At 43.3% G+C, this 24,533-nt stretch overlaps 2 protein-coding genes across 2 annotated transcripts; both read left to right on the forward strand.

The window, feature by feature from the left end:
- The first annotated feature begins 651 nt into the window (after nt 1-651).
- On the forward strand, nt 652-22,853 carry LOC117024074 (non-secretory ribonuclease-like). The gene is made up of 3 exons (XM_033109427.1): nt 652-776; nt 985-1,517; nt 22,712-22,853. The coding sequence occupies exon 2, from the start codon at nt 990-992 to the stop codon at nt 1,476-1,478; it is 489 nt and encodes a 162-aa protein (XP_032965318.1). The 5' UTR covers nt 652-776; nt 985-989; the 3' UTR covers nt 1,479-1,517; nt 22,712-22,853.
- On the forward strand, nt 21,832-22,851 carry LOC117024073 (non-secretory ribonuclease). Its single transcript, XM_033109426.1, has 2 exons — nt 21,832-21,983; nt 22,192-22,851. The coding sequence occupies exon 2, from the start codon at nt 22,197-22,199 to the stop codon at nt 22,683-22,685; it is 489 nt and encodes a 162-aa protein (XP_032965317.1). The 5' UTR covers nt 21,832-21,983; nt 22,192-22,196; the 3' UTR covers nt 22,686-22,851.
- Nucleotides 22,854-24,533: the final 1,680 nt, after the last annotated feature.

The raw sequence follows: 24,533 nt of genomic DNA on the forward strand, positions 1-24,533 counted from the left end.
GTCCCTCCCCCCAAGCACAGTTGACTTTAAATGACACAACATGTTGATTCTGTGGCAGATCTTACAGAAAGACTTCCCTCTGGGTGTTTTCAAGTTATGCAACTTCCCAAAAAGTGAAGGGAAAATCAAACCAGTATTAAAAGAAGTGAAAGTGAATCCAATCCAAAGGGAGCAAGAAAAAAAACCTCAAAGATACATAAGAAATCACTATGTACCTCCAGGATTTTGAGCATCAAGAGCTCAGGTTGATGAGATGGAGAACGTTTAGGTGAGAGAAAACCAGGGAGCTCAAACAAGTGAAGGGGACCCGGATTCCTCCTGTGCAGACAGCCCTCCAGGCTCTATGTGTTCCAAGGACTGGGCCTGACTTTCTGTACTTCGTCCCTCAGTGCCTGCCACAAGTTCAGTTATAAACTCTCTGGCCATTCTGCAGCCAGTGTGCAGTTTTCATCAATAGACACCCGACGCATTGGCAGACCTCTGCCCTCACGGGATGCCTGCAATTACAGTCGTGCCGCAGAAGCAGAAGAGGTCTGTTGTTGGGTCTGCAAATGTCATTAGCAAATGACAAAACAAGAGGTTCCTTGCACAAATAGGTCAAAGGCCAATCTGTGGGTTTCTTCTAATTTTAAACTCGGACCCCTCTTGGCTCTGCTGGCCCCACCCACAAGGCATGCTCTATATATCCAGTCCCCAGGACTGGGAGACCAGTTGCCCCTGAATCCCAGGACAATCGGCTGGATCTGTTCTCACAGCAGACAGAGCACAGAGACTGGGTAAGACAATGAGTCCCTGGAACCGGGACAGGAGGGCTGGCGATGGGGCAACTACTGAGGGAGGGCTGAGCTGAAGTTAATGCCCAGTACTTGACAGACTTGGGGAAGCTGAGGGAAAAGGAAATAGGACCTCAGTGTCTGCAGGGTGAGAGATGAGGTGGTGTGTCACTACTGGGCCTGGATGCAGGAGATTCTTCTCTTTTTACAGCAAACATGATTCCAACACAGCGGGATTCCCAGCTTTGCCTGCTTCTCCTGCTGGGGCTCTTGGGGATGGCAATCTCCTTCCATGGAGCACCCGGTAATCTAACCCCGACTCAGTGGTTTTATGTTCAGCACATAAATATGACCACCGCTCAATGCACTGTCGCAATGCAGTCGATTAACCGTCTTTATTTTAGTGTTTATGGGACATGCAAACCCACGAATGCTTTCCTCCATACAACGTATGCTACTGTAGCTAATCTTTGTATCACCCCAAATGTAACCTGCCCTAGTAGCCACTATACAAATTGTCATAATAGCTCAATTCAAGTGACGGTAACCAACTGCAACCTCACAAGTCCCTCATCAAGTTATAAAAACTGCATATACAGCACAAGCCAAGCACAGAAGATCTACATTATTGCCTGTGACTGCAGAACTCAACAGGACAGTTCTGCATTCATGCAGGTTCCAGTTCTCCTGGATTGGCTCATCTAAGCTCTGAGTCAGCGCTTTGTGTCAAGCTCTTGTGCCAAGGCCAAATCCTACCGTGTACCTTGGATGTCAGCATCAGTCCTTATCACCAGCCCCCAACCCCCTTTAAGCTTTGCTGAGCTGAAACTCCTGTGCTCCTGCAATAAACTTCTTTGCAGAATCACCTACAAGTCTGGTGTGTCTGTTTGGGCCCCTCTGTTGTCAAGTACACACAGTCTGGTCTGGAAAGCTTTTCCTTCCTCTAATATGAGATTTGAGGGAAACAGAGAGACATGAGGATAAGGGGCTCTGATAAAAAGAAGCGACACAGACTTTTCTCTCTGCCTCAGGTCGAAAACCTGAGAATTCCACGGATGTCTGCGTATTTCATCCCAAGTCATCAATGACCACCGTTGAATAAGTGGGAAACAAATGTCTTTGATTCTGTCTGATTGATGAATTATAAATTTTATTATAGATGTGAACTTTTGTTGTAAAAAGTAGGAGGGGAAAAGAAAAATACACCATATGTGATGAGCCCAAAACAGACAAAGAAAATTGAGGCCTCAGATTTGTTTTCCTGTAAATGAGTATATCAAGTCTGAAGGTATTAGTGGTTACACTAAGTTGGATCTGGGGTTTAGTCAAATGTGAAAGGAGATCAGTTGTTCAGGTGTATATGGGCAGGTTCTAATAGTGCCTGGAGAACGTGGGATCTTTCCTGGCCATTTCCATGTCCTGGAGAAGGGGGCAGCTGGTCATGGGATGCTGGAAGGGCAGGGAGGAGGCATGAAATGGGGATCTCATCAGGGTGAGGCTGTTCTTGCCCATTCTGACCTCCACAGCTGTCCCCAAGGGGGAGTCAGTGGCTCATTGACACTCAGGTCAGGGAAGGGCACGAGCTCCAATATTAGAGAATTGTGGAGCCACAGAAAGAAGGGCTGGGTAATGAGATCTCCTGCAACACCTCCACCACAAGGCTGCACCCATGAATCAGTGAGGGACATGAGTGAAAGCCCCTTGCTGACGTTGTCAGGACCAGCATTCAAGTGACTGATTGGGTGACAGGAGTGTCTGACTCAGGCATGTCATCAAACACTACGTCTCTAGGATTCCCAATGTCCTTTTTTCAACTCCTCTTCCAGGCCCGAAAGTGTAGAAATTTCCATCCCTCCCACATCCCCAATGGTTAGAAATTCTTGCTCTGTACTCCTTCGGACAGTAGCTACATTCCAGCATCTCCTTTGGAGGAGTCATCGGGGTTTTGCTCCTCTAGGTGCATCTGTTGACTCAAACAGTTGCATGGGGCCCTGGGATTGGGAAATTCCGGTGCTCCACAGAATCCACTGACTTCAGGTTAATGACGAGTGGCATGAAATGAGCTCCCTCTTCCAATAGCCTTGGAGCAAGAGAGGAGGTGGGAGCCACCTGTCCTATGAAGACTGATGCAGTGAATGCTCCTGGCCTGTTACCAGATAATATGTCTCTTCCCAGACGTGGACACAGCATCTCCAACACCACACGCTAGAGCGATCACTCACACACCTGCCAAGCTCCCTCTGCCTCGGGTCCTCATCCCCTGTCTCATCATTCACTCAATCACTCATTCATTCATTCATTCATTCATTCATCCAGCAGCGATCTATTGAGCTGATACTGTATTGCAGACACACCTTCTGATGTGGTCATGACATTAAGTGAAAAGGACACATTCCTCCCGTATGGTGCCTTTTTTACCAGGAAGAGAATAAAAGTATAAAATTATTTTCTCAGGTGATGTGTCAGGAGAAACATTACAGAGATCAATGCAATGCAGAAGGTCTGCATGAGTTCATGAAGGTGATTCTGAAAAGTGGGACCAGGAAGGACCCAGTAGGGGAATGAATTCTGAACATGAACAGCAGCAGCTGGTCATGCAGAGACCAGGAAGAGACTCATCTCACCAGAGTGAGGACGGGAACCAGAGGGAGAGATGGAGAGATCGAAGGTCCTGCCGTGAATATAGACAGGGCATGTTAGAAGAACAACAGTGAAACTAGCAGAACAAGAGCATCATAACTGTGGACGTTAATGATAAGGTTAATGAGGTTCACATGCTTCACACCTGTGCAGACGCAGGTATGGAGTAATTTCCTATGGGAAACAAATGGAGCATGTCTAACAGTAGATAATGTGACCAAAGTCAGTCTAGCTGCGACAATTTGAGAGACAGGAGTGGAATTGACGCTAACAGTCAGGAGCTCCCAGAATCCAGGACAGATACTAGATGCTTTGAATGAGGGTAATTACAATGGAACAGAAGAGAAGGTGCAGATTTAGGAAATGTTTTCAAGTTTGAATCATCAGGCCTTACTGACAAATTAGAAGAGGAAGAAGAGGGAAACACAGGAGGCTTCTCATCTCAGTAAAGCGCATAGTCGTTCTCTCAGTCTAAGCTCCATCCTATTCGCCTCCCCGTGGCCACACCCTGCCTCCTGCCACACCATGCCTTCCCCACCCTCTTGCCGATCCCATGTTCCTCCTCTTCCCCGGTCCTGCAAGAGCCAGCTGAAGAATTGGCTGGGGTCAGAGGGATCTGATGGCCCTAGAGCTCAGAGGCCGCTCTTCCCTCCCTGGCAGGTCGATGATTCAAAACAGAGCAAGGTGGGTTCTGTGCTCAGAGATGAGGAATCCAACACGTGGCTCACACCACCCTGAGCAATACACATCAGAGATCTTCTGGTTACACTGAACCAGGGGCCAACACCATCGTGACCACTGTCACAGAAGTTAATTGGTCATGTCAGCGTATTTCAAGGACACATTCTTTGGAGTCCACTTGCCTTCCAAAGCCTCTGTTCCTGACTTTATAAATGCTCAGAACACTACCATACCCTCCAAGAAAGTTTTGGGGGAGTAAATGCAGTTAATGGTTGTATCACATTCCGTGAAGTCCAGCATAAAGTGAAAGGGCAGCTCACCAGGAAGAGACTCATCTCACCAGAGTTTTCACTCAACATCGCTATTGTTTTCACTTTGTTTTATGTTTTAATATCAGGAACATTGCAGGGCACCTGCCTCTGTGCACGCAGCGTGGGCTTGTCTAGATTGACATTCAGACCAGGGAGAGAAGTCACCACCATCAGGTCAGAGGACACTAGAGGAGAGAAATCTAAGCAAATCATTGTGACTGGGTTTTGCCTGATATTGAGAGTTTAGGAACTGTGTTTCCATTTGAATTCCATAATGCAGTGAGGTAATGAGTAAGAAAAGGACCACAGAAATTCTGTTCCCATCAGTAATTCAAACTAACTATGGAGAATAGCCTTTTTCCTGATCTAAAATTTTATTTAGGTTAATAAGTTTCTCTCTTGAAATGCACATAGAAATATGGCCGATTAAAATGTCATTCGTGTCTCAGACCTGAGTTATAATAATCACATAAGATTAATGCCTATTTCAACATTCTCAGCATTTCAAAGGTATATATATATATATTTTTTCTCCCCTTTCTTCCACCTCTCCCCCTCTCTGGTTCAAGCCATTGTTTCTCAGTTTAGTTGTGTAGGACACAGCTCCCTGGCCCGTGCTGGTATTATGAGCCTTGCGCTCCCCCCGGCTGAGGGAGTCGGTTGCCGCTCGTGGGTGGGACACTCACAGTAGCTTAAGACAGCTCTCACCGGCTGCTGGCCGCGCGTGCTGGCCACTAGGCGCTCATGGCGGTGCACAGTAGTCCACGGCAGCTCACAGCAGCCCAAGGCAGCCCACGCCAACCTCCGGCTGCTCAGCTCCCTGAGATTGTTCATCATCTTAGCTGTAGAGGGCACAGCCCACTGGCCCATGTGGGAATCCAACCTGCAACCTCCGTGTTAGGAGCACAGCGCTCCAACCACCTGACCCACCAGGTGGGCCCCTCAAAGGTATATTGAATTCAAAATGGGTGATATGAGAGACTTTCGTAAATAAGGGTAGCAGGGTGATCACCATGAAAACCAAAACATTGAGTAGATTAAACCCACATCACAAATTCCCACTGAGTTAGAAAATGTGACCCATGTTTCTGCATCTAGACATTATCAAATCTGGCACAAGACACCAGGACCCACAAAAACCAGGTCAGTGCATTTTTGAATGAACCAGAAAGTCAATCTCACCTGTGAAGTGAAGTTTGTCTGGAGTGGAGCCAAGAGTCAGGGCATCGCTAATAATGAATGAGAATGAATCCTTCATTGGCTTTTTAACATGAGAGAGCAATTTGCTTCAACCTTTTAGTCATGAGCAGTAATGTCAAATCAAAGGTAACCCAAACCAAGTAGAAACTAAAGTCATTAATTAATCAATTTGAATGGTTTTTAAACAATTTGGACAGTTTCCTTTTGCACTGGGTCCTACAAATTACATTTCTGTCATGACTACACATGTATTGTGCAGTGGCCTAACCGACCCCTCCAAATTTAGAAGTCGTGGTTGGTGCTGTTGTCACTGTTGAAATCTAGACTCTCAGAACAATAGTGCTTCATAAAGGCAGTTGCTGTGCCTTCTCAGTGAGGGCACGGCCACAACTGAACATGCTTCCTTATCCTCAAACTGAAGTTTTCTACACGCAACGAAGGCTCAGGCATGATTTAGCTATGAATCAGTGGAACACGAGAATGGCATAACAGTGATGCCCACGTGGGCTTCGTTTCTTCTAAGGCATCTCAATAGAGACTGTGGAAAGTGTTCACTGAATTCAACTTTATTTGACGTCTCAGTACAACAGTTCCCATTCTGAGACTCCGGCAGAGTCATGCCTGGGGTAACTAAACATGGATGTTTTGATTTATAGATCACCCCCCCAACCAACATTCCCTCCCACTTCCTGGGATAACAACCTGAACCAGCAGGCTGTTTTGTAAATCTAGCCTCACAACCTGTCCATGCAAGGGCAGCTGCTGAGTGGGTGGGAACTCTTATGTCAGTGGGGGACAAATTCCACGTCATCTACACTCCCAACTTCTGCCAAATATTCTGCAGCCATAGGAATCACACATTAGCCCTCTTATCACTTTCTAATATAAACTATTGAGAACCCCAAAGAACTTTCCTCTCTCTGTGTGTTATCTTTTCACATTGGCTCTATTAGGTGTATAAGAAATAAACCAGAAAAGCCTTGAATAGATTATCACTAGTTTCTGTCATAACAATAATGCACCTATTATAGATTAACATAAATATCATCTTTTTATGAAAAATAGTCCTTGTTTCTAAAGAAAATTTAGCAACAAAGCAGCATTTGTTTCATTTTGAAAATTCTTTCATGACTAGGTCACAGTAGACAGCTGGATTCTCACATCTGCTTTTGCACTCAATCATCAGTCGCACTATGTTGTTTTGCTGAATTATAGAAAGAATACCTTGCCTCAGACAAATGAGGTTTTCACAGACGCATCAGTGGTCATCAGGATCACCAGTGTCCTGCAACTGCAATTCGACAATCGCTTCTGTGGGGTATGACCACAATATTACATAAGATTCCAAAAACTTAAATAGAAACACACATTTACCCTGTGAAGAATGAAAAGGAAAGGCCAATGAAACAGCTCAACACCACACGAAACAGCACAACAACATCTGTTCTATTGTTATAATACTTAACTCAGGCACCTGGAACCATAACTTGGCAATATATGCAATGTTATCAATAAAAATGGCAAAATATTTTAATACTTCCTGAATATAGTTTCTATGGTGTGTTTTAAAACATGGGTTTCATGGGGATGGATGTAAAGGGTAAGAGCCACCAGAATTGAGGCCCCTTCCGTCTCACATCTTTTATGAGTATATTTTATTCATAAAAGAACGTTACGCACTAAATACCATAACCATGTTAGTGCATATCAGTCACCCTGGACAGTGGTCCCCATCTTAGAGATGAGGAATCACAGGCAAACAGGATGGACAAGATTTACCTTCAACTTACCGTGCATTCTGGTGCCTTATAAGACACAGACCAAAATGAGGAGAGCACACAGGCTCCGAAAGGATACACTCGTATTTCTGCCATTGCTTGCTATTAATTCACTGTATGTGCCTTGGTGTACTCATCTCAGAAATGGGGATAGTAATGCCTTGTAGACAATTGTGAGGGTTACACAAGCCCTTTTAAATTAACTAATTTCCCCATTGAGGTTGCCTAGAAGTTGTTTTGGCTTTCAACTTGCTCTACAATATTTACAAGGTAAAGGAAACAGTTTCTTGTTTCTCCCAGTGTCCACATTTAAAAATAGGTATTAAGTTCACCTTTGTTATAAAAAATCGGAGCTTATTCAATATTGCTGATTTCTACATGGAGCAATGTTCCCATATTATCATTATATGAAAAGAAAAAAAAAATGGACACATTCTTCCACTACGGGTGATATTTTGTGGAGGCAATTTTTACTTTCCCAGGCTTCCATGGGTCCACTGACACATGTGTGTATCTGCAAGTAATTGGTGTTGTCAAACCACAACTCCTACCACCCCACACCTGTATAGGAGTTTCAAAACAGCAGGTCCAAGGAAGATTGATAGTACATGGCAGTGAGTTTGTCACCACACATGCACTCTAGATAAATTCATGGGGGTTTTGTTGCTCTTTTATTCAGGGTACACATTTAGGCATTGCTAGGGAATAAGGTTTGAAAATAGATTATTCCTCCATATAGAATGGGTAAAGTCTGATGGTTTAAACAACAATGGAATTCTATGGTCCCATTAAGGGGAATGAGATTCATGGAACCTTGAATATTACTACCATGGAACATGACCAAAATATGTTGTTAGTGAGAAAGAAGTGTGGTGAAGAACACTGTGCATAGAATGTCAGTATCTGTGGTGAAATAAAAGAGAAATGAGACACAAATTTACAAGTGAAGACATTAAATTTTGTTTGAATGTCTCATTGTATGCACACGTTGTGGATTGGTACAAAAAAAAAAAAAAAAAAGATCCTGAGTAATTATTGTTTCTAGAAAAAGAAAAAAGGCCAAATCGACAAAAATTCAGAGAAGACACCCTCTATACCAGATAACCTTTCCTTGTGTTTGAATTTGTTATAACCACTTGAATGTACACGCATACCACGCATGCATATTTATTAATATATATACATATGTACACATATATATTATACGAGTCGGACAATCAAGTTCGCGAACTTTCCACCGTGTACGTGCACTCTGGAAAGTTCGCGAACTTAATCGTCTGATCTTTCGTGTGTATGTCAAAAACAGAATCTCTGATAGGAGAAACTTGAAACAGTGAGGAACTCATCAAGTGTAAACTGAAACTGTCACATTAATGCAACAGTTGATGACCTGTAGGCTGAGGGTTGGAGTAAACCTCATCCTTCATCCCTCGACAGAGAATAAGAGATGGCTGCAGATATCCCCTCACTCCACACCCTCCTCTCTTCCTTCTCCACCTCAGCCACATGGCGGGGGAGAGTTTCTGGTGAACAGCTGGCCCTCAGCATTTTGTCCGTCTCTGCCCCTCTCACTCTGGAGAAGAGTGTGACTATCCCAGGGCAGCAGATAGAGTGACACAGAGCTTGGAACAGTTAGCTGAGGAAGTGTAAGAACCTTGTGCTTTGGAGCTGAGCTGCTTTGTGATACTGAAATCCTCCGTGCTTAATCCCCTGAGCTTGTCCTTGGTAGCTACCAAACGGCGTTTTGAAAAGTTCCAGGTCAAGTCAACTAAGTTCCAGGAGGGAAAGTTCTGGTTCCTCCTTTCCCGGGCCCCATTTAGCGCAGCGACCCCTGCCGGCCAGGGCTGCGGTGGCCGCGGGAGCCAGGCTGGAAGGGCAAAGGCTCTGAGGGGCTCCAAGTGGGCCCTACTCCACAAGCAGTCTCTAGCAGACAAGGATCCTTGCCAGGCTGGCCGCGCATGTTACAATTAATCCAAATTAACATGACTGTTTTGGTAAAGAAGGCTGTATGTATCCAGGCCGTTGTCCCCTCCAGACACCTTCTCAGGAGCTTGTTTTCAGTGCCCTCTATGGAAGCTCTTAGGGAGGAGAGAGAGCTTGGATGACGTTTGAGAGGGATCTTGATGACCACACAGTGGGTGTTCAGGGTCATGGCAATGGCGAGTTGTATGGGATCACCTCAGGGGTATATCGACTCCCTTAGACACAGACCACCAACACCCTTGATGGGACACATACTTATGAAAGCCTAGTAAGTGCTGTGGAGGGGCTGCATGTGAGATGGGACACAGATTATTAGGGGTATGCTCTGGCCCTCAGGCAGTTTTGTACAGGGGTCCTTGTGGGCCAGGTGAAGGCTGGCAGGTGTGGAGGTAGGGAAAGTGCCGGGCGCTATGACTGCCTGAGGATGTACAGGGTAGGCAGTACGTGTTTTCTGGGGATGAGTCAGATTTCATTCACTCTTTCTGAAATGGTATCAAGTTGTTTTTCTTTGAAACCTACCCTGCACCATAAGCTGTGGTTTGTCTGAACTGGCTCCAGCCCAGCTCTAGGCATAAGGTAATCAATGCCTGCATCTCATTTCTAGGACCACAGGGGTTGGATTCTCAAGCACTGGCCCAATCAGAGATATTAGTAGGAATGTAGAGGGATGGAACAATTGCAAGTTTGTGCTAGATTTCCTCAAGAGACAATTGAAGGGCTGAAGTTACTGGACCCATCCTACAGATAGTTTGCCTGAAATAGAGCCAAAACAAAGGAGAAGGGAACAAAATACACAGAAACCTAGGTTTTGTTTTCATCTTCTGAGACGTAAGTCCTTCGTGAAGCCATAACCGTCACTTATTGCTTAAGGCAGGCTTAATCGTGCAGGCCGGCTCTCAGGATTCCTTGATGTGAAGTTCTCCCCAATTTCCTCATTGTAAGAGGACTTGGATAAACTGTCACATATAACTCATTCTGAGCAATTGCATTACTTAACCTAATATTTATGTCAGAATAGAAAGCATTACAGTTGAAAGTATGAGCCCTGAGAATTTAAATAAGCAATGCCTTACAGTTTCCTGTTTGTTTCTGTCCTCAAGATATATCCAAATTCTATGCCAACGGTCTATCTTCATCACACCATCCCCAGGTGGTTCTGATACAGTCTGTTGTCAGTCTGGAATTTGGGATCCATTTTCATCTGAGCCCAATTGCAGAAGCCTTGATGAACATAGGGAATGTCTTGGTATTGGGGCTATGCCAAGGCAGAGGAAGAGGGATACTATTTGCTTGGGCATCAAAGACAATGCCAGCTACACACACCTCTGACCCAACATCTATACCCTCACATTAGGCTTCTGTTCCCTTAATTGACACCCAAGTATAAACAACAGACCAATCACGCCATTGTAACACTGTCCACTTAAAAGTAGGAAGAAAATATGAAGGGCTCGGCTGAGGCCCCCTATATGGAACAAAATGGCTCAGGCACATTGTTCTAACCCTTGGGCCTAGAATAGTGCCTGGCACTGAGCACATGCTTAATAAACTGCACTGGGCGAATGAATAAAGAAACATTGAACTCCTCAGATAGACAAAGAGCCAGGGGAAGAGGTGTGAACAATCAAAACCAGAAGCTGTCAAACCGTGACAGTAGATGAACTGTAGATGTAACCAAGACTCCACAGAGGAAATGGGGTTTCAAAGGAGCAAGAAAGTATGATGAGAATCAAGCTCTTATTCCCTGTGGAACAGCAAGAGGAGAGCACACTAAAGGAGTTGGGTGCGTGCAGTCTATTTCTCAGGTCACTTGGCTCCTTCTGACATCGGCCCTTGACACAATCAGAGATACTTGCTACGCAAGGTGAAGGATAAAGGCAAAGGCTTTTTCTACGACATTTATTCCTGAGAAAATAGAAGTTTTGGAGTTGCTGCAGTTTCCTTACCAATGTGGGAGAGATGTCTGCCTGAAGAGTAAACCAAGATAGACAGAGGAAAAAGGGAAATGGAGAAAGAGATGTAAGTTAGGCACAGTTTTCATCATCTGAGTTCTGATAAGCTGCCCTTAAAGCCATAACAATTTTGTATTGCTTAGGACAGTTTAACTGTCCCTTAAGGTCCTTAAGCCATCAGAAAAGACCTAGAGAGGGGAGCTTATGAGGTACTGAAAACCAAAAAGAACATTAGAGTGTATTTAACATTAGAAAACTATGTGTTTCATTTACTTGTTTTCACATTACTAACATTTTAAAGTAGGGCAGTCAACCTAGGTTTCCATGTGAAAATGACTTTTCAGCAAAGATTTTAAAAGATAAGGAAATCGCCATGTATATATGGAGTGAGGTGGGGCTGAGGTGGCCATAGACTGTACCAGGAGTGTCAGGGAACAGTAGAGGCCGGGGAACTAGAGAAGCATGAGTAGATGAAGAATGGCAGAGGGGTAAATTTGAAAGGAAAGGTTATGGGAGGATAGATCATGTAAGGGCATGTCAGCTTCGCGTGATTTTAGCTTTTGTTCAGAGAGAAATGAAGACGTTCTAGAGGGTTCTGAGCAGAGTTACGTGGTATCAATGATGCTTTCAATAGAACATTCTGGCTCCATAGGTGGTGAAGGGGAAGCAGTAATGCCTGTCTGTCTTTTGAAGTAATGCCAATGGGAGGTGATGGTGTCTCCCCCTAGCTGGTAGCACTTGACCAGCAAGAGGTGGTCAGATTTGAGCATGTGTGTAGAAGGTAGAAACAACAGACTTTCATGATGGATTAGCTGAGAAGTAAAAGAAAGAAACATGAAAGATTGCTTAAACATATTTGCCTAACATTGGAAAGGATTGCGTTGTCTTTATCTGAGATGGGGATGCTGTTGGGGCGGGGGGGCGGCTAGCAGGTGGAGGTCGCCGGGGGAAAGATCAGAGTTTCCCTTTGGGATATAGAAAGTTTGGACATATAGTAGACATCCATCTGGAGATACTGAATAGCAAGTTGAATGTATGAGTCTAGAGTTCAACAGAGAGAGCTCTGCTGAAGATAAGGAGAGGGATGTTGGAGTCCGTGATAGTTAACACTTAATCATACCACACACCACTCAGAGGTTTCTTCAGATTGAGGGAAGGCCGAGTATTAATATCTGACCATGGGAAGATCCAACAACAGAAATCCACGGGTAAGAGGAAGGACTGTCTGAGGAAACTGAGAATGAAATCCCGGTAGGGTGGGGGACAAGCCAGGAGACAGTCTTGTCCTGAATCAAGATGCAGCCTGACTATCTGCCTTCAGGGCACCAGGACAGAGAGAGCTCAGCTGAAGATAAGGAAAGGGGTGTTGGAGTTCATGGTATTCAACACCCCATCCCACCACATATCACTCAGAGGCTTTGTGAGATCGAGGAAAGGCCCAGTATCTGACCCTGGGAAGCTCCAACAACCAGAGGTGGGGGAAGAGGACATACTGCCTCAGGATACTGAGAATGAAAGCTCTGTAAGGTGGGGGACAAGCCAGGAGATAGTGGTGTCCTAGAGACGAAGAGGCAGCCTGACAATCTGCCTTCAGGGTACCATGAGATCACCATGTTTTTCATCCCTGTTTCTGTCACAAGAAGGCTCATTCCCAGGTCATCACAGGAGGAGGAAGTGACAACTGTGTGAAAAGGGGCAGATAGATTAATAAACTAACTATTGAAAATGGACCCAGTCACAGGATGGGAGTGAGGTGGTATCTTATTCTAAATATCATGTTCTCCCCGTGGCCCTATTTGTTTTGGACTGGAGTCTGGGGACTACATCGAGGAGATTTTCCAAGCTCTTGGCTAAGAAGAAGACAGGATATGCTGAAAATGACAGATAGAGTCCAGGAGAAGCAACCTCTTTCAACTAAAGACCAAATCAAGCTGATGCTCCAGTGTTTTATGATTACTGTAAGCTTACGTTCACTCCTCCTTCGTATATGCAGGTCCTCTCCCAAACACTGAAATATCAAACTCCTGTACATTATTTACTAGTTCTTCAGCACTGAAGAAGTTTTTCAGTGTGCAAAAGGAACCTGCATGAGGACCAATTAGAACCAAACCTTAGAGGATATGTTTTGAATTTAATCATCACAAAGTGTCATGTCTATGAAAAGACAGGATATTGTCTGAGATGAATGTCAGGACACCTGCCACAAGCATTCTGGGTCATAAAACAAATGTCTACAGGAGCCAGCAGGTGCCATCACTGAGGGAACAGACAGGCTGGGAGTCGGAAGTGAGGAGGGGAGTCAGTGAAGACCCGCTGAGCTATTGCCCTTCAACAGAGGCAGCTGTACTCAGCTCTGCTAACTGATAAATTGAGGAAAGGGAGGTCCCATGAGCCAGCCAACATCTTAGGGTTTTTAAAGATTCCATCAGAATGCAAATAGTCTCCTTCAATTCTCCTAATTTCAAGCCTGAGCATCAAGGTCCAAATATTAGAAGTAACACCGTGTAAGCTGAACAGAACAGGTTTTTCACCAGATCTCCTTCCCCGTGACTACAGTATATGTTTTTGCTGCATATTATAGACACTTGAGGACAGGTCTTTCCACCCAAAATGGAGGGCAATATCACAAAGGGACTAACCTATACATAATTCATTTTTACGTCCTCATCACCTATAAAAATGCTTTCTACACAATAGACATGAAAAAAATACCTTCCCTTATGAAAATGAAATTAATGTAATTTGGTCAAACAGAATTTCAAGACATGATGCTATTAGGTCTGCGCTGGGTTCTGACCACATCACCATTGTGTTTACATAAGAACATCAATGGTGAAATTATTATATTTCCAGACAACAGGAATATAGAAAGGTAGTAAGAAATGTGTGGATTAATTTTGTTCAGAGGTTGTATACCATTTAAGCATCTAATCGACTTTTCCACCTAGAAGCTGAACCAGAGATTTATATCTCTAAGCACAAGAGATATAAGGGACCTCACCATCATACAGGTCCACGTCTGTACAATGTCCCACACCATCTCTGCAGCTTAGAATGCTCATCTCTTCCCTCAGATCCCTGCAAACCTCTGCTTATCCTTTTGACCATGATCAAATGGACCTTTTTTTCTGGAAGTCTTCCTTGCCCCAGGAGGCCAAGAAGGACTCTTCATTCTCTCCATAAAAGCATGTTCACACAGTGTGATTACCTCTATCACACTGTAGCAAAATCAAGTCTCTATAATTATTTTTGTCTGCTTCTGGAGACCAAGAGTATATTTCATGTCTCCAGACTATATACTAAAGTTCTATACTCTCAAGAATATAGTGCCCTGGTAGTACATCATCAAAATGGCAGCGTGAGGTGAGCCTCTGTGAAGCTCCCCTGGAATTTACAACTAATCGAACAATAATAGCTCCACAAAGTACTCCCTGCACAGCAGACAGGCAAGACGAAGAGGCCCACTACTGAATTCACCTAAAGGTGGGCGAATTTCGCGAGCGGAGGAGGGAAGGGAGAAGTGCGGAGACGGAGCCGCGCGGGCGCAGGATGCAGACCTAGCTCAGTGCTCTGAGCTCGCTGCATCCTGGAACTACCGCAGTTGCAGGGGAGGGAAGAACTCGGACTGCTAGGGCTCCACTTATGGCCCACAGGGCTGAGGGGGGCAGCATATAACACGGCTGAACCCAACGCTCACAGCAGAGACCTCGGAGAAAAGACTGAGGGGAGAAGGCTGAAAACGGTGCTTTAAGCCCTCACTGCCGAGCAGAGAACGGAAGCCTTAGGCACTGAGACTAGCCGCCCCCTTCCTACCCTTCCAGAGCTCACCCCGCCCCCACCTGCCCGGTGCTAGAAGCGGAGCAGTGGCAGTGTCAGATCAAAAGAACAGAATATTTGCTGTTCTGAGAACTGTGGATCGCAGACACAGATTCCCAGCCCAACTAGTTTCGGCAAAGGGGAGGGAGCTGTGGAAGCGGGACTGGCTGTGGTGGTGGTCGCTGCCATTGCTCTGGGCCACCTCTCACAACTCACCCCGCCCCTGGCCCCACCTATCTGGGCGGATCCCTGCAGGAATAAACAGAACTGCTGAAACATACGGGCTCTGAATCTGGTGCAGGAAGAGCTTTGGAACTTCAAAAGCTCTCCGCATACCCACACGGACACTGAGCCCTGTGACCCAGGCAAACTATTAACAGAGGAGGAGCCCGTCTCCCAGGGAATCCCCCCATTGTGTGAGAAGATGGAATAGTGCAGAGAAAACATAGCACTACTGTGTGAGAGAGGAAAAAAAGGCTGCAGTCGGAGAAAAAATAAAACATTCTACCAACAAACAAAAGAACAAAAGAAAGACCTCTTCCTATCAACCTGTTGCAGAAGCCACTCCTGTAGATGTCTAGGAAGAGAAATAATAAATCAGTAATTGCCATGAATAACCAAGGCAACAAGACAGCTCAGAAAGAAAGTGAAAAGTCTCCAGAAAAGGAACTTAAAGATATGGAAATATGTGACTTAAATGACAGAGAATTCAAGATTACAGTTCTGAAAAAACTCAACGAGATGCAAGAAAACACAGAAAGGCAGTTTAGTGAACTCAGAAACACAATCAAAGAACAACATGAGTATTTTACGAAAGAGATTGAAATTTTAAATAAGAACCAAATAGAATTTCTGGAGATTAAGAACTCAATCGAAGAAATCAAGAAAGAAATAACCAGCTTAGGTAGTAGAGTTGACCAGATGGAGGAAAGAATCAGTGACATCAAAGATAGAAACCTGGAAATTACACAGATGGAAGAAGAAAGAGACTTGAGACTTAAAAGAAATGAAAGAATTCTACAAGAACTTTCTGACTCCATCAGAAAGAGCAATATAAGAATAATGGGCATACCAGATGGAGAAGAAAGAGAGAAGGGAACAGAGACTATATTCAAACAAATTGTTGATGAGAACTTCCCAAACTTGTGGACAGAACCAGATCCTCGAATCCAAGAAGCAAATAGAACACCTAATTACCTCAATCCCAACAGACCTTCTCCAAGGCACATTGTATTGAAGCTGTCTAAAATCAACAACAAAGAAAGAATCCTCAAAGTAGCCAGGGAAAAGAAGATGGTAACCTACAAAGGAAGGCCCATTAGATTATCAGCAGACTTTTCAGCAGAAACTCTGCAAGCCAGGAGGGAGTAGAACCAAATATTCAAACTATTGAAAGAGAGAAATTATGAGCCAAGAATAATATATCCAGCAAAGATATCCTTTAGATATGAAGGAGGAATAAAGACCTTTCCAGACATACAGAAGCTGAGGGAATTTTCTAATACACGACCTGCACTACAAGAAATACTAAAGGAGGCTATTCAACCACCATCAACAGGGACAATTTGTGGCAACCAAAACATAAAAAGGGGGAGAGAAAGGCCTGAACTGGAATATGGGAATGGAGAAAGTAAGCGTGCTGAAGAAAATGGAATACTCTAAATATCAAACTTTCTTTTACATAAACTTAAGGGTAACTACTCAAAAAAAAAAATCCAGAACTAAAATATATACTGTAATAAAAGAAGAAACAGAGGGAAACATCATAGAATACCACCACACAGAAATAATAGAGAACAACAAAAAGGCAAAGAAACAATGGAGACACAGCCTTACCAGAAAACTAAAGATAGAATGACAGGAAATCCTCACATATCAATAATCACCCTAAATGTAAATGGACTGAACTCACCAATAAAAAGGCACAGAGTAGCATATTGGATCAAAAAACTAAACCCAACCATATGCTGTCTCCAAGAGACACATCTCAGCTACAAGGACAAGCAAAGGGAAAGGGTGGAAATTGACACTCCAAGCAAACGGTATCCAGAGAAAATCAGGTGTAGCCATAATGATATCAGATGAAACAGACTTCAGGGTGAAAAAGATAACAAGAGACAAAGATGGACATTTCATAATGGTAAAGCGGACTATACAACAAGAAGACATAACAGTCATCAATATTTATGCCCCCAATCAGGGAGCACCGAAATATACCAAGCAACTACTAACAGAACTAAAGGGAGAAATTGACCAAAACACAATTATACTAGGGGACTTAAATACATCATTGACAGCTATGGATAGATCATCCAAACAGAAAATAAATAACGAAATAGCAGCCCTAAATGACACATTAGATGAAATGGACATAATTGACATATATAGAGCACTTCATCCTAAAACATCAGACTATACATTCTTTTCTAGTGTACATGGAACATTCTCAAGGATAGACCATATATTGGGACATAAAATCAGCCTCAGCAAATTTAAGAAGATTGAAATCATACCAAGCATATTCTCTGATCACAAGGCTTTGAAATTGGATATCAACTACAAAAAGAAAGCAGGAAAATACACAAATACATGGAGATTAAACAACATACTTTTAAAGAACAACTGGGTCAAAGAAGAAATTAGAGGAGAGATCAAAAGATATATAGAAACAAATGACAATGAAAATACATCCTACCAAAATTTGGGGGATGCAGTGAAAGCAGTTTTAAGAGGGAAATTTATATCATTATAGACCTATCTCAAGAAACAAGAAAAATCCCAAATAAATAACCCCCTGTTAACCTTAAAGAAGTAGAAAAAGAAGAACAAGTGAAACCCAAGGTCAGCAGAAAAAAGGAAATAACAAAAATCAGAGCAGAACTAAACGAAATACAGAACAAAAAGACAATAGGAAAAATTCATGTGACAAAGAGCTGGTTCTTTGAAAAGATTAACAAAATTGACATACGCTAGGCTAGACTCACTAAGATAAAAAGAGAGAAGACACTAATTAACAAAATCAGAAATGAAAAAGGGGAAGTTATCACGGACACCACAGAAATACAAAGGATCATCCAAGAATACTATGAAGGACTATATGCCATCAAATTCAATAACCTAGAAGAAATGGACAAGTTTTTAGAAACATATAGCCTTCCAAGGCTGAACCATGAAGAACTGGAAAATCTAAACAGACCGATCACCAGTAACGAAATTGAATCAGTCATCCAAAACTTTCCCAAAAGCAAAAGTCCGGGACCAGGTGGCTTCACTAGTGAATTCTACCAAACCTTCAAAGAGGATCTAATACCAGTCCTGCTCAAACTCTTCCAAAAAATTGAAAAAGAGACAGTACTCCCTAACTCATGTTATGAGGCCAACATTACCCTGATACCAAAACCTGCTAAGGACAACACAAAAAAGAAAACTACAGACCAATATCTCTGATGAATACAGATGCAAAAATCCTAAACAAAATTCTAGCAAATCAAATGCAACAATGCATTAAAAAGATTATTCATCATGACCAAGTGGGGTCCATCCCCAGGGCACAAGGATGTTTCAACATCCGCAAATCCATCAATGTGATACATCACATAAACAAAATAAAGGACAAAAATCATATGATTATATCAATTGATGCAGAAAAAGCATTTGACAAGATACAACATCCATTTATGATTAAAACACTTAATAAAATAGGTATAGAAGGAAAATCCCTTAACATAATAAAGGCCATATATGACAAGCCCTCAGGTAACCTCGTAATTAATGGTGAAAAACTGAAGCCCTTTGCTCTACGTTCAGGAACACGACAGGGCTGTCCCCTATCACCTCTGCTTTTCAACATAGTGTTGGAAGTCCTTGCCAGAGCAATCAGGCAAGAGAAAGAAATAAAAGGCATCCAAATTGGGAATGAAGAAGTTAAATTATCACTCTTTGCAGATGACATGATGCTATATATAGAAAACCCTAAAGACTCCACCAAAAAGCTATTAGAAACAATCAACGAATACAGTAAAGTTGCTGGCTACAAAATCAACGTACAAAAGTCCATTGCATTCCTATATACTAACAATGAAATCTCAGAAAAAGAAATACAAAAAACAATTCCTTTTGCAATTGCAGCAAAAAGAATAAAATACCTAGGAATAAACTTAACCAAGGATGTGAGGGACCTATATGCTGAAAACTGTAAGACATTTTTGAAAGAAATTGAAGAAGACACAAAGAAATGGAAAGACATTCCGTGCTCATGGATTGGAAGAATCAACATAGTTAAAATGGCCATATTACCCAAAGCAATATACAGATTTAATGCAATCCCCATCAAAATCCCAATGGCATTTTTTAAAGAAATAGAACAAAAAATCATCAGATTTGTTTAGAACCACAAAAGACTCCAAATAGCCAAAGCAATCTTAAGAAAAAAAGAACAATACTGGAGGTATCACACTCCTTGACTTTAGCTTGTATTACAGGGCTACAATAATCAAAACAGCATGGTATTGGCAGAAAAACAGACACATAGACCAATGGAATAGAATTGAGAACCCAGAAATAAAACCACATAAATACGGACAGATAATTTTTGACAAAGAAGCTAAAAACATAGAATGGAGGAAAGACAGCCTCTTCAAAAAATGGTGCTGAGAGAATTGGATAGCCACGTGCAGAAGAATGAAACTGGATTGCTATCTGTCACCATGTACCAAAATTAATTCAAAATGGATCAGACTTAAGCATAAGACCTGACACAATAAACTGCATAGAAGAAAACATAGGTACTAAACTTATGGACCTTGGATTCAAAGAGCATTTTATGATTTGACTCCAAAGGCAATGGAAGTAAAAGCTAAAATAAATGAACGGGACTATATGAAACTTAAAAGCTTCTGCACAGCAAAAGAAACCATCGACAAAATAAAGAGGCAACCAACTGAATGGGAGAAGATTTTTGCAAACAGTGCCTCCAATAATGGGCTAATATCCAAAATATACAAGGAACTCATGAAACTGAACAACAAAAAAACAAAGAACCCAATTGAAAAATGGGCAGAGGACCTGAAGAGACATTTCTCCAAAGAGGACATACAAATGGCAAATAGACATATGAAAAAATGCTCAACATCACTAATCATCAGAGAAATGCAAATAAAAACCACAATGAGATATCACCTCACCCCAGTCAGAATGGCTATCATCAACAAGACAAATAGTAACAAGAGTTGGAGAGGCTGTGGAGAAAAAGGAACCCTCGTACACTGTTGGTGGGAATGCAGACTGGTGCAGCCATTATGGAAGGCAGTGTGGAGGTTCCTCAAAAAATTACGAATAGAGTTACCATATGACCCAGCAATCCCTCTCCTGGGTATCTACCCAAAAAATCTGAAAACATTTATACATAAAGACATGTGTGCTCCAATGTTCATTGCAGCTTTGTTTACAGTGGCCAAGACATGGAAACAACCAAAATGTCCTTCGATAGATGAATGGATAAAGAAGTTGTGGTATATATACACAATGGAATACTATTCTGCGGTAAGAAAAGATGATATAGGAACATTTGTGACAACATGGATGGATCTTGAGAGTATAATGCTAAGTGAAATAAGTCAGACAGAAAAAGCAGAGAACCATATGATTTCACTGATATGTGGTATATAAACCAAAAACAACAAAAGAACAAGACGAACAATGAGAAACAAAAACTCACAGACACAGACAGTAGTTTAGTGGTTACCAGAGGGTAAAGGGGGTGAGGGGTGGGAGATGAGGGTAAAGGGGATCAAATATATGGTGATGGAAGGAGAACTGACTCTGAGTGGTCAACACACAATGGGATTTATAGATGATGTAATACAGAATTGTACACCTGAAATCTATGTAATTTCACTAATAATTGTCACCCCAATAAATTAAAAAAAAAGAATATAGGGCCCTGTCCATAAATATTCCCTTCATTAAAAAAGAAAAAATTGATGTGATACATCAGGAAATGAAATGTACCCCAATAGAAAGTGACTTCCAAGCGGGGACTATTTGATAGAAATAGAAGGTTGAAGAGAAGACAGTAATATAAGCCCGAGGTTATCTGACACCAAACATTCATTCAGGGGAAGATTTTACAGAACGACTTTCCTCTGGGTGGAATGGTTACACTATTGTTACTTGACATGAAATGAAGGCATTGGTCAGACCAAGTCTTAACGAAGAGAAAGTGAATCCAGTACAAGGGGAACAGAAGTAAAACCTCCAAGATACATAAGAAATCACTATGTATCTCCAGGATTTTGAGCATCAAGAAGCTCAGAACTCAGGTTGATGAGATAGAGAACGTTTAGGTGAGAGAAAAGCAGGGAGCTCAAACAAGTGAAGGGGACCCGGGTTCCTCCTGTGCAGACATCCCTCCAGGCTCTATGTGTTCCAAGGACTGGGCCTGACTTTCTGTACTTCGTCCCTCAGTGCCTGCCACAAGTTCAGTTATAAACTCTATGGCCGTTCTACAGCCAGTGTGCAGTTTTCATTAATAGACACCCGACGCATTGGCAGAGATCTGCCCTCACGGGATGCCTGCAATTACAGTCGTGCCGCAGAAGCAGAAGAGGTCTGTTGTTGGATCTGCGGTGATCAGCAAATGACAAAACAAGAGGTTCCTTGCACAAGTGGGTCACATGCCAATCTGTGGTTTCTTCTCATCTGAAACTCAGACCCCTCTTGGCTCTGCTGGCCCCACCCACAAGGCATGCTCTATATATCCAGTCGCCAGGACTGGGGAGACCAGCTGCCCCTGAATCCCAGGACAACCGGCTGGATCTGTTCTCACAGCAGACAGAGCACAGAGACTGGGTAAGACAATGAGCCCCTGGAACTGGGACAGGAGGGCTGGCGATGGGACAACTACTGAGGGAGGGCTGAGCTGAAGTTAACGCCCAGTACTTGACAGACTTGGGGAAGCTGAGGGAAAAGGAAATAGAACTTCAGTGTCTGCAGGGTGAGAGATGAGGTGGTGTGTCACTACTGGGCCTGGATGCAGGAGATTCTTCTCTTTTTACAGCAAACATGATTCCAACACAGCGGGATTCCCAGCTTTGCCTCCTTCTCCTGCTGGGGCTCTTGGGGATGGCAATCTCCTTCCATGGAGCACCCGGCAATCTAACAGCAACTCAGTGGTTTTATACTCAACACATAAATATGACCAACCCTCAATGCAACATCGCAATGCAGCCGATTAATTATCTTTATTTTGGTGTTTATGGGACATGCAAACGCATAAATACTTTCCTCCATACAACATATGCTACTGTAGCTAATATTTGTATGACCCCAAATGTAACCTGCCCTAGTAGCCACTATACAAATTGTCATAATAGCTCAACTCAAGTGACGGTAACCAACTGCAACCTCACAGGCCGCTCAACAACTTATAGGAACTGCAGATACAGCACAAGCCAAGCACAGAAGATCTACATTGTTGCCTGTGACTGCAGAACTCGACGGGACAATCCAGCATACATGAAGGTTCCAGTTCACCTGGATTGGCTCATCTAGGCTCTGAGTCAGCACTTTGTGCCAAGCCCCACAGTCACAGCCAAGGTCACATCCTACCGTGTACCTTAGATGTCAGCATCAGTCCTCATCACCAGCCCCCATCCCCCTTAAAGCTTTGCTGAGCTGAAGCTCCTGTGCTCCTGCAATAAACTTCTTTGCAGAATCACCTACAAGTCTGGTGTGTCTGTTTGGGCCACTCTGATGTCATGTACATATAGTCTGGTCTGGAGAATTTTTCCTTCCTCTAATATGAGATTTGAGGGAAATAGAGAGACATGAGGATAAGGGGCTCCTGATAAAATGAAGCGACACAGATTTTTCTCTCTGCCTCAGGTCAAAAACTTGAGGCTTTGTCTGATATCTGTGTATTTCTATCCCTAGAGGTAAATGGTACCAGTTAAATAAATGAGAAGCAAACGTCTTTGATACTGTCTAATTAATGAATTATAAATTTTATTATAGATGTGAATTTCTGTTGTAAAAAAAGAAAAGAAAGGAAAATAAAAATATGCCATTTGGGATCAGCCCAAAAAAGAAAAAGAAAATTGAGGCCTCAGAGTTGTTTTCCTGTAAATGAGTATATCAAGTCTGCAGGTATTAGTGGTTACACTAAGTTGGATCTGGGGTTTAGTCAAATGTGAAAGGAGATCAGTTGTTCAGATGTATATGGGCAGGTTCTAATAGTGCCTGGGGAACGTGGGATCTTTCTTGGCCATCTCTATGTCCTGGAGAAGGGGGCAGCTGGTCATGGGGTGCTGGAAGGGCAGGGAGGAGGCATGAAACTGGGATCTCATCAGGGTGAGGCTGTTCTTGCCCATTCTGACCTCCACAGCTGTCCCCAAGGGGGAGTCAGTGGCTCATTGACACTCAGGTCAGGGAAGGGCACGAGCTCCAATATTAGAGAATTGTGGAGCCACAGAAAGAAGGGCTGGGTAATGAGATCTCCTGCCCCACCTCCACCACAAGGCTGCACCCAGGAATCAGTGAGGGACATGAGTGAAAGCCCCTTGCTGACGTTGTCAGGACCAGCATTCAAGTGACTGATTGGGTGACAGGAGTGTCTGACTCAGGCATGTCATCAAACACTACGTCTCCAGGATTCCTGATGTCCTTTTTTCAACTCCTCTTCCAGGCCCGAAAGTGTAGCAATTTCCATCCCTCCCACATCCCCAATGGTTAGAAATTCTTGCTCTGTACTCCTTCGGACAGTAGCTACATTCCAGCATCTCCTTTGGAGGAGTCATCCGGGTTTTGCTCCTCTAGGTACGTCTATTGACTCAAACAGTTGCATGGGGCCCTGGGATTGGGAAATTCCGGTGCTCCACAGAATCCACTGACTTCAGGTTAATGACGAGTGGCATGAAATGAGCTCCCTCTTCCAATAGCCTTGGAGCAAGAGAGGAGGTGGGAGCCACCTGTCCTATGAAGACTGATGCAGTGAATGCTCCTGGCCTGTTACCAGATAATATGTCTCTTCCCAGACGTGGACACAGCATCTCCAACACCATACGCTAGAGCGATCACTCACACACCTGCCAAGCTCCCTCTGCCTCGGGTCCTCATCCCCTGTCTCATCGTTCACTCAGTCACTCACTCACTCATTCATTCATTCATCCAGCAGCGATCTATTGAGCTGATACTGTATTGCAGACTCACCTTCTGATGTGGTCATGACATTAAGTGAAAAGGACACATTCCTCCCGTATGGTGCCTTTTTACCAGGAAGAGAATAAAAGTATAAAATTATTTTCTCAGGTGATGTGTCAGGAGAAAGATTACAGAGATCAATGCAATGCAGAAGGTGTGCATGCGTTCATGAAGGTGATTCTGAAAAGTGGGACCAGGAAG

Source organism: Rhinolophus ferrumequinum, chromosome 6 (genome assembly GCF_004115265.2).
Source record: "Rhinolophus ferrumequinum isolate MPI-CBG mRhiFer1 chromosome 6, mRhiFer1_v1.p, whole genome shotgun sequence".
Taxonomy (NCBI): Eukaryota; Metazoa; Chordata; class Mammalia; order Chiroptera; family Rhinolophidae; genus Rhinolophus; species Rhinolophus ferrumequinum.

Bases quoted from the DNA above. Each gene is read 5' to 3' on its own strand.
- LOC117024074 (XM_033109427.1), top strand. From the start codon at position 990: ATGATTCCAACACAGCGGGATTCCCAGCTTTGCCTGCTTCTCCTGCTG.
- LOC117024073 (XM_033109426.1), top strand. From the start codon at position 22,197: ATGATTCCAACACAGCGGGATTCCCAGCTTTGCCTCCTTCTCCTGCTG.